At 35.3% G+C, this 11,182-nt stretch overlaps 1 protein-coding gene across 1 annotated transcript in view; it reads right to left on the bottom strand.

Moving 5' to 3' along the window:
* Window positions 1–2,178: 2,178 nt before the first annotated feature.
* The window catches only part of DMXL1 (Dmx-like 1), a 207,688-nt gene continuing 198,684 nt past the window's right edge, over window positions 2,179–11,182 (bottom strand). The window contains exons 40-43 of the mRNA XM_006885987.1: window positions 10,403–10,494; window positions 7,561–7,613; window positions 5,682–5,899; window positions 2,179–2,403 (exon numbers count right to left, since the gene is read on the bottom strand). Of these exons, the coding sequence (XP_006886049.1) occupies window positions 2,179–2,403; window positions 5,682–5,899; window positions 7,561–7,613; window positions 10,403–10,494 (588 nt within the window). The remainder of the gene's footprint in view (window positions 2,404–5,681; window positions 5,900–7,560; window positions 7,614–10,402; window positions 10,495–11,182) is intronic.

Genomic DNA, 11,182 nt, shown 5'->3' with positions numbered 1-11,182 from the left:
CAGAAGTGGGTGGCCAATCCTTCTTCCTAGTCTGTCTTAATCTGAATGTTCAGATTTAGAGGAGTATCTGACAGACAAGCAATTTGTGGAGCAGTGAAAGATAAATCCCTTATTGTGGAGTTAAGCATTAGTTACAGTGTTGACCCCACCTTTAGCCCAATGCCATTTAGAAAGTCTTAATTTTAAAATCATATATATGTATATCTGTATAAATGTAAAACACTTTTTTAAAAAGTCAACTAAAGTGATGATAAATATTACTTAAAACAATTGTATACTATAAAGACACTGCATAATTATTTATTTAAAATATTTGTAATTCTGGATGTAAATACATATGTGTTTACATAATTTATGGTTATTCATAGAAACCCTCAAATAAAAGCTTAATTGTTATCCACAATCCTTTTCTTCTCAGAAGCATATTATTAAATTGTCTACTTCATTGAAAGTGTTCAAATTCTTTGAAATCCTGATTTGTGAAGAAATCACCAAAAATAACTTAACCTACCTACAAACAATAAAATTGTTTGTAATGCTGTCATTGATTTCTCCCTGGCTAAAATAGTCACTTATTATTGCACATTTTCTAGGTACAATTATTATGTGCATATAAACCTTACATAATGACAGTTTTCACTGCAACTTGCTTAACACATTTAAAATTATCAAATACAATTTACAAAATCTTTAACAATATACTTTTAAGATAAATGTATCCTGAGGATATTACAAAATTCATTTTACCAGCCCTTCATTTCTTTGCTTTATTTGACAATTTAATTTCCAGGATAATAGTTGTCCATATTTTATTACATAAAAACGTTATTTCATAGTTCCTATTAAACAAAATATATTTAGATAAATAGTATATAATTGCCCCATAACCACTTAGTCCCATCTAGTTCCAGTCTCACTAGTTAAAATCAAGTATTTATCAAGTTTTCTGTAATCCTAAATCAGAAAACATGTAGCACAAAACAGAGAAATAGGGTTAGCACATTTAAGTTAAAAGTATTATGTATTTTTAATATTTTGGTTATACTTATAATAAAATATTTTGGCAAAAAATAATATGTTTTGATTTTCTATTAATGACAGGTCTGGTGGATATTTTACATTTGTAAATTCCATCTATATGACTATTTTCACATTTATATCTGAAAACATTTCTGATAAAGTTTTCAGAATTTTAAAACTAAAAATAAGAAATAAAATTTACATAAAATGTTTGGTTGATGTTCAAAAATTCTTTGACAAATTCATTAACTTACATATGCTAACACATACCAAAAGTGCCTATATATGCCAACACAAAATCTTTATTGCCTTCCAAGGTTCATCTGAGTCAACATTGCCTTTAAAATGATAATCTTGGAAGTCTCTCTTGTTTGCAAATAAGGATTAAAATAGAAATAGGGAAAAAATAAAAAAAGAACTGCACAAAGTTGTTAATCTGGTGGCAGTACTTGTTATGGCACAAAACCACATGAAAATGCATGTAGTTACCTTATTTACAAAACTTAGTTCAAGTAAGTTGTGCTAGATATATATACACACACACACACACACACACACACACACACATATACACACAAATAAGCACATGTATATATACATACAACTTGGGTTCTAGAGGGAGAGACTGATAAACATTTTACATAATGAGCCAATCAGTTCATTTATCACTGAAGTCTCAATGACAGTTTTCATGGAAATGCTCTTTATTTCACTCTTATCCAAATGCCACACTATTATTAAGTGGTGGAAGTGTTTGGGATGTTTAAGTTTGATAAAAGAAGTGAGGGTATAATGACTATTTAGAGAGAAAGCCTTTACATAAAGGAGATTTTTACTGTGAAAGAAATTCATAGAGCTATCTGCAGAAGAGGTTACCAACAATTAAAAAACCTAGTCTTTTAACACTATATCACACTTACTATAACATACAATAAATATGCAGTATTATAGTATTAGTTACACATTCTACTTTAGGCAATATAATCTAATTCTGAACGACCTTGTTAATGTTTAAGGCATCAGTGCGTCAGTGCAAAGGCTCTATAAAATATGTGTGAAAACAAGAAAGCATTAGCTTGCTGACTAAAGAGAGATCACTGTCTATCACAATTGTGTCCACTTCCATGAAGTAGAGTCATGCATACTGGTGTCAAAATGTTACAGCATAAGTTTTACATCATTTTTCAGCACTTCATTTAATGGGCTAAACTGATCAGGCAGTATTCTCATTTTCATTGTTCCATCAGCTCCACAAGAGAAAATATGATTTGCTGGTCCTGTTTCAATCTGCATCACTCCGGTTCCAATATTCCTGAAAATAGACTGCCGAGAATGTTCGTTGATAAAAGTATGGAGAAGAGTAAATGTAGAGAGACTCCATATCTGAAAGATATTAAGAACAAATTGCAAATTGATTACCTAAGAATAAAGAAAAAATTTAGTACTATCTTCCTGTACAAATAGGAGCTTCTAGGTGATACAAAGGGTTAAATTCTTGGTCGCTTCCCAAAAGGTTGGCAGTTCAAATCCATGTAGATGCACCTTTGAAGATAGGCCTTGTGATCTACTCTCCACTCTTCCCCTCCCCCCAAAAAAAATCAACTACTGAAAATGCTAAAAATGCAGTTTTACTTTAAAACAGAGGGCACTATGAGCTAGAATGGACTACAGGATAACTAGTTTTTTTGATTGTTTCTATGCATACACAGAATTTTCAAAACAAGGAAAAACCCTCTGTAGGTCTCAGATTGTAGTATTTTGTGTAAATATAATATATATAAAACCAAGCAAATTGGCCTCCGTACTCCCCAAGAAAACTTCCCTAACCACACTGCATTTGAGATGATCCAGACTCAAAAGCTGTCCTTCAGGACACAGTAGAACAACTCCAAAAGTTTTCCAAGGGTATAAATAGAGTCTTCATGGAAACAGGCTGCCACATCTTTCTCTACAGGAGCAGCTGATCATTTCAAACCGCTGACCTTTCAGGTTAGTAGCCAAATGCTTTAACCACCACGCTATGAGGGCTTTTAACTGCATTTTAAGACTAGCCTTTTCTTTTATATTGTTAAAGTTTTAAGTGTTACATGGTAAAAGAAGAAGATATTAACTCCAAGTTGGACATGAGATTAAACTAAGGTACTAGGAGGTGAAATTGATGTTGTTGTTGTGTGTCATTGAGCTGGAATCAGCTCATAGTTGACTCTTCAGTGGGTTCTTAGAGGCAAATAACCGCACAGGAGGAGACTGCCCATACTTCTCCTGTGGAGCAGCTAGTGAATTCAAATTGCGTGCTCAGTACTACATATACTTCTGGTGTTACAAGAACTATAGTCAAAATTTCTTTATCTCTCAGCAAAGCTTTAACTGTACAATTATGCTCAAGAAACAAAGAAACAAAAACTTATTGCACTGAATTAGAAATGAGCCCTAGCTGACCTTCCAGGGTTTCCAAGGCTGTAAATTCCAAGACAGGCAACTACTCATCTTTGGGTTAGCAGTGCTGCTCCCTACGGACTACACCCCCAGAGCTTACTTTTGTACTTTTACTAAAGAAACCTCAAAGTCACTGATGTCAAGTTGGAACCTATTCATGGTTAACTCTCTGATGGGATTCAGAGGCTTTACATAGCTCAGGAGATTGCTCTTTTTCCTTTCCTGTGGAGCAGCTGGTGAAGGTGAACTGAAAATGAGGTATGCCCTGTAAGGCAACAGTGTAATCTTCTACCCCGGTGACTCCATCATCAGAACTCGCTAGAGCAGTTGTACAGTGGGGTAAAATCTTTTTGTTTGCCTAGTGGGTAGGTAGTTGTCCTGCTCATCCAAATCTGGTGCCTCTCTAGTGGTTTGAATCTACCAGTGGCTCTGAGAGGAAGATGGGCAATTTACATCTGTCTCCATGGGAGAGAGATGGGCTCTGAAATTTACAGGCTGGGAAATCTTAATGGAGGTCAAGCTATTAGTCAATTCTGATCTGATAGCAATGAGAGTCAGCAACATCAAAACACCCACCGGAAGATCAGGACAAATGGAAAGAAGGAAGTACCCAACAGTGTAACACTAAGTGAAGCTATATTCCAACTACATAGCAAATTATCAGAACTTCAAAACAATGAACTTATCAAGACCCCCATTTTTAGCCCTTACTTTCTGAAATAAATATTGTCATAATAAATTATAAGTATATTCACTGATGTTATAACAAAGAACTACCACTTATATGCAGTAAATATGCTCAGTTTTGTAAATGACTGACTAGGTTCTAAGAAATAACTCCTCAAGTCTTAGAATGCAGACTATTAGAACAACATAGACTGACTGGTCTCGGCTGAGGGAGCTCTGGTAGGGCAGTGTGATGGGGTAGTGTGTTTCACTGCTAGCCCGCAGGTCAAAGTTTTCTGGTGGTTCAAAGCCACCAGTGGCTGCAAAGGAGGAAGACGGGCAGTCTCCTGTAGTGCAGTTTACAGCTTGGGAAAGCCAACAGAGGGTCAGCTATGAGGCTGACTTTATGGCCATGAATTTGAATTTTTTATTCTAAACTAATCTATCCCTGTAGATTTTTTTCAAATGTGGCCAGAGGACCCACCATTAAAACTTTTAACTGTACAGCAGAGTAATTTTATAACTTAAAAAACATCCAATTCATTACTCTCACACTGGAATTGACTCCATTAGGCTTCCAATGCTATAAATAACATGAAAGGAGACTATTCTTTCTCCTGGGGAGGCACTGATGAATCGGAATTGCCAGAGGAGCATTTGGGTTAGCAGCACAACTCTCTATAGACTGCTACCAGAGATCCCTAAATTTATGACTAAGTCATTTATTATAAAAATACAAATTCTTATTTTCTTTTACAATATCACTTTCTTTAATTTATTTTCAAAAATTGTGATTTGGATGAAATAACTAACTTTTCAAGATCTCTGATTTTTAGCCTTTACTTTCTGAAACAAATATTTTCATAATAAACTATAAGCATTCACTGATCATCCCCGAGGTAATCATTCCTCCTAATACCAGTCATAGTGCACAATGTGTGCACACGCAATGTGTGTCCATTCGTTCCATACTGTCATTCTTTAAACCCAGCCCAACTAAGTGTTCTTTGTCTATCATTTTCTACTTTCCCCACCTACTTAACATCCTTCATAACCATATCAGACTAATAAAAATGTAAATTCTTGAACCCTAAAGTGAAACAAGTCAGTATTTCAGGGGTTAGACTTGGAAATATGCATTTTAAATAAGCTGCTTAACATATTTAATGAATTTATTAGTGTTTTAAACACAAGATACGAGAAATATTACTACTGGTGGGCCTTATCAAGGTACATTCAGAATTCTTGCATCGGGAATTAAATGCTAATTACAGTGGGAAAAGGTTGAAAAGAAATTTGGGATAAAGGAAAATATAAACCACCACTTACATAGAGGGTGGTAATATGATTTAAGGAGCTCTGGTGGCTAGTGGTAAGGAGCTGCTCCACGGGAGAAGGATGGACAATCTACTACCATGCAACTTACTGCCCCTGAAACCCACTAGAGGACCAGATATGGGGTGGCTCTGACTCAATGGCACACACGATTACAAGGTGATTTAAAGAGCCAGGGTTCCGGAAGAGTGTTTTCCATTTTGTAGGAACATGTTCATAGGTACCTTTATATTGCCTTCAGCAGATCCTGTAACAAAATACTCCTCAGTTGGGTCAATAGCAACGGCTTTCACTGGCGAGTCATGGCTTTGGAAAAGCTGCTTCTGTTGTCTTTGGTGAAGGTCAAACACACATGTAAAGCCTTTTCTGCCACCTGATATGAGTAGCTGATGTTTTGGAGCATATGCCAAAACAGTGGCTCCACTATCATGGCATGAGAAAGCTGAAAGAGAGGAAAAAAACCCCCAACTACTTAACAATTAATGTGTTTTTAAAAACAGACTTCCTAATTGTAGTCAAGATGGAATAATGGATCAGATTTATTTTCTTGACAGTAGCATTTGAAAATAAAATTAAATGCAGGACATAATGGTTGGAAACAGCGGATACTACTCAGTGAAGAAAAATCACAGGGAGATGAAAAACAAACTGTGAGAACTGTGACTGCCTGAGCTTACCACTTAGATAGAGCTTTGAACCGTGGCACAAAGAGGAAGAACCCAAATGGAGCCAGGAAGTCAATAATCTGATGAGAGTTTCACATCCAGAATATATTTTAAAAAAACAATCCTTTCTATATGTCAACAAAAAGCCCAATAAAAATGGGCAATAGATGTGAATAAACATTTATCCAAAGATTAACATAAAAGTACATGGAAAAGAGCACAAAGTCATAGTTATTAGCATAAACCACACTGAATACCATGCCACACTCATTCTCATATTTAGTAGAATGGATATTATCAGAAAAATGGGAGGAAAATCCTTGGTTCCATTAAGGTAGGGTAATGGAAATCCTCATCCATTGCTGACAGCACTGTAAATTGGTGAAGCTGCTGTGGAAAACAATTCTGCAGTTCTTCAAAGAGTTAAACAAAATCTTACTGTATGGTCCAGCAACTACTGGTATATACCTACACTCTCTGAAAGCAGGTATTCAAAGAGATACTTACTTGACACTAATATCCACTTATTTACAAAAACAAAAGGGGTGTGTGTGGGGGGGAAATTCAAGCAACCACCGAATATGAATGGATTAATAACATGTGGTAGAGTCATGTAATGGAGTATTATTGTTGTTGTTAGGTGCCATCGAGTTGCCTGCAACTCATAGTGGCCCTATGTATAACAGCTTTGAAACCTGCCAGACTCACTGACTCCAGGATCTTCCTCTCCTGTGCTGTCCCTCCACCCTTTTGAATGGAATATTATTCAGCCACAAAAATAAAGATCATGCTGAGTAAGATGAGCTAGACATAAAAGGCCAAATAATGTATATTTCCTCTTAAATACTTTTAAAATACTCAAAAATAGAAAGATAAAATTTATTCATAGTTACCTGGAGCTAGGGGAAGGGAAAATGGCGAAATACTGCTTAAAAGGGTACTCAATTTCTGTTTAGAGTGTTGAAAAACATTTGGAAACAGAAGTGACAGGTGCATAATATAATTAATATAGTTTATGTTAATGAATTATATTCTTAACAATGGTTAAAATGGAAAATGTATGCATACTTTTTTGTATTTTTTTATAATAAATATTTTTAAAAATTAAATTTTATTATTTTTAATGAACATTTACAGAGATTTGGGGTTTTCATTCATTCATTGTTGCACTATTTTCTCTACCCTCCTCCCCAGTTTGTTCTTTTTTTTCTTTCCCCCCTTGAAAGTCTGTTTTAATTGTCCAATTACCACAGTGCTTGTCAAAGCCAGTTCTGATTAATCTCCTATGTTAGTGTTCCTTTGCCATTCCCGATCACCCCTCCTTGTATAATAAATTTTTAAAAAATAAAAATTGGTAACAAACATTTAAGCAGAGTTTTGATTTATGAATTTCATGACCTCCATGATTTAGGAAAAAAAAAACCTCTGTAAAACTTACCATGTACTAAACTGTTGGCAGGAGCAACAAGCGTATCCCACAAACATACGTTTCTAGGAGGAAAAGAATGTATCTTGAATGATGTAAATTTTTAAAAGTACACTATAAAAAAATGACATTAGAAGGCTTCTAGTGTTATAGGCGCATCAACTATTTAAAAAGCCCTAAACCCTCAAATTCATTACTGATCACTCAGAGCGAACTCACAGTTGATCCTCCAAGAGGATTTCCTTTCCAAGATTACAATGTAATATATTATATATCAAGAAATTAAAAATCTTAACCTCTGGACAAATAGGCAACATCATGCTAAATGGAGAAATGAGTCAAACTGTTAACAATTTCATTTTACTTTTATATACAATAAATATTCATGGTAGCAGCAGCCAAGAAATAAAAAGTGTTGCATTAGAAAATCTGTTGTCCAGGACCTCTTAAAATGCTAAAAAGCAAGGATATCAGTGTTAAGACAAAAGTGTACCTGATTTAAGTCACAGTATTTTCAATTGCTTCCTATGCATGCAAAAGTTGGACAATGAATAAGGAAGATAGAAGAAAAAGAGAGGTCTTTGACCTGTAGTGCTAGAGAAGAGTACTGGATATCTCATCTGCTTAGAGGAAGTACAACCAGGTTGCTCCTTAGAGGCAAGGATGGTGAAATTTATTCTCACATACATTGGTCATGTTGTCAGGAAGGGTCAGTACTCAGAAAAAGACATTATGCTGGGAAAGGTAGAGCCAGTAAAAGAAAGGAAACCCCTCAATGGATTGACACAGTGACTGTAACAATGGTCTAGAGAATGGAGAGGATCATGAGGGTGGCGTAAGATAGGGCAAGGTTCCATATTATAGCTTGGCTAGGAGTCAGTTAATGGCAACTAACAACAACAACAACAACAACAACAACAACAACAATCAATTACAGGGGAGAAGACTGTCCATCTTGCTCCCACAGAGCTGCTGGTTGATTCAAACTGGTTACCTTTATGTTAGCCACCTTAAGGATTAAGTCACAAGAGCCATGTAAGTAAGGGAAATAGTCACAGGTGCTGTGTTTGTGTTTTTTGGGGTTTTTTTGGGTAACAGTGCCATGTACAACAAAATTAGAATGAAACTCTACTCAATCCTGCGCCATTGCTACAATCTGTACTGTTGCTGTTACTGTATCCATCTACGGTGTTGAGTGTCTTTTTCTTTTTCCTGATCCTCTGCTTTTCTAATCATGCTGTCCTTCTCCAAGGACTGGCACTTCCTGATAATAACATGTCCAAAGTACATGGGATGAAATTTTACTGCCCTTGCTTCTAAAAAGCACATTGGTTGTACTTACTTCCAAGATAGATCTATACATTCTCTTGACAGTCCATGTTGTTACATGCTAGCAAGTTGTAACTGATTCATAGCTGACCCTTAGCTTGACCCTGAGGGCTTCAAGAGGCAGTAAATTGTCAGGCAAGGAGAATGTCCATCTTTTTATCCCTCAGAGCAGCTAGTGGACTCAAACCATAATCCATAGTTCATTTGATATTCTTCACCAACTTACAAATCAAAAGAAACACTTCTTCTTCAATCTTCCTTATTCACTCTTCAATGCTAGCACTTTAAAGAGGTCCTTGGCAACAGATTTGCCCATGCAACACAATTTCTGACTTTTTAACTGCTTGGTAGGCATCAGAGAGCTGGACAATGAATAAGAAGGCAGAAAAATTGATGACTTTGAGCTGTGGTGCTGGAGAAGATTATTGAACATATCATGGACTACCAAGAGAACAAACCAGATCTGTCCTGGAGAAGGTAAAATCAGGTTGCTCCTTGGAGACAAGGAATTTGTAGCTCTGTCTCCCATATGTTGGGCACATGGCCAGGAGGGACCAATTCTTGGAGAAGGATACCATGCTTGGTTGGAAAGGCAGAAGGACAGCGCAGGAGAGGAAAACCCCAGTTGAGATGAACGGATACAATAAATGGGGTAATAAGGGTAGGTGTGTCAGAGACAGTGAGAAGCGCTCAGGCTGGGACAAAGTTCAGAGCTATTGTACACACAGTTGTTATGAGTCGCAAGTGACTCAATGGCACAAAACAACAACACAAATAACCATGGTCATTGATTGTGGATGCAAGTAAAATGAAATTCTTGATGTCAATCTTTTCTCTGTTTATCAGATGTCTATTGTTCCAGTTGTATTTTTTTCCTCTGCTTTCAGCCAAGATCTGATAGCAGCAGTGACGTATCCTTATTCCACAGCCTTTTCTGAATCCAGCTTGCATTTCTAAGAGATTCAGCATTTTTGAACCAAAAGCTCAGTTGGTTTCAGAAACTCAACTATGAAATGGAAATGCAAAGTGAGAGTAAGATGATGAGAGTGAAGAAGAGTTAGTTCTTTACAAAGTTAGTAATTTTATTTTTTTGTGGGTGTGAGGGAGAAGTTCAATCATATAAACAAGAAGGTTATTTCCTGTTTTCTCTTGTGAAACGGTGAAGCTAATTTATAGGACCATGATAATGATTAACACTATCAATTAAAAAAGTTATTAGTTTTACCTCAAACGTTCCTAATAGAAAATATAAAGGGGAAAAATTAATTCTACTAACAAGTAAATCTTTTTCACCTTCTCTAAAGTCTTAACATCAGAATATTAAAAATGAAGAAAAATGGGTTTTGTTTCTGATAAAACTGGAACTTCCCTAGCTTTATAATTAGAGCACTAACAATTCTATAAGCAATAAAGTAGCCTTTATGGTAAAATTTGTAAAGATCTAAATTTTTGTGAAAAAAATTTTAAGATGCAAAGTCAGAAGGAAATTAAGAAAAATACACAAAATTCAGACATACTTTCTTACCTATTGTCTGTTGACAGACCAGCAGTAGCTATTAGAGAGGAGGAACTGACGAAGACAAAATCGTTGGCTGTTTTGTTATGACACTGCCAAGTCTGGAACAGTTAAAAATAATAAACATTATTGTAGTCTCTAATGATTTCAATCTCAGGCAGATAAATTATTCAAAAAGTGATAATATAGTTTTTGTGGCTTTCTATATACCCTTGTGCCTTTTTTACTTTATGACTTTTATCCAGATTTTCCAATATTTAACAATTTGTTACATTTCCTTTTTCTCTCTCCTTTTCATAGACATAGATAGACAATATATGTACAAATATTTAAAGAATCATTTAAGTAGGCTGTATAGCATGACTCTTAATGAGGTCCTTTGTTTTGTTTATCCAAAAATTCAAAATTAAGGAACAAATATTGAACTGTATTTATTTCCTTTAACATTCTTGATAAAAAAATTTCTTTTTAAATAAGGGTTAAATAACCTGAGATTATAGATTATCTCAGATTTAACTACCTTTGCTAACATTACTAACAATTATGTTTTTCAGAAATACAAGATGAAAAAAATTTTAAATATATGAGCAAAGATATTGCTAACAGTCAACAAAATTAGTACAGTATTTTGCAATATTTTATAAAATAATTCAAGATATTAGGGGAGGCTTGTTGTTGTTGTTATGTGCTGTCAAGTCGTTTGTGACTCATAGCGACCCTATGTACAACAGCCCTAAACCCTGCTCTATTCTGTGCCAATCTCATTGCCTCTGACACACCCATCCCAAT

This window comes from Elephantulus edwardii, unplaced genomic scaffold (assembly GCF_000299155.1).
Source record: "Elephantulus edwardii isolate Elephantulus edwardi_28Jun2011 unplaced genomic scaffold, EleEdw1.0 scaffold00046, whole genome shotgun sequence".
Lineage (NCBI taxonomy): Eukaryota > Metazoa > Chordata > Mammalia > Macroscelidea > Macroscelididae > Elephantulus > Elephantulus edwardii.
The sequence above is the reverse complement of the archived record's forward strand: the minus strand, read 5'-3'. Positions and strand labels throughout refer to the sequence as shown.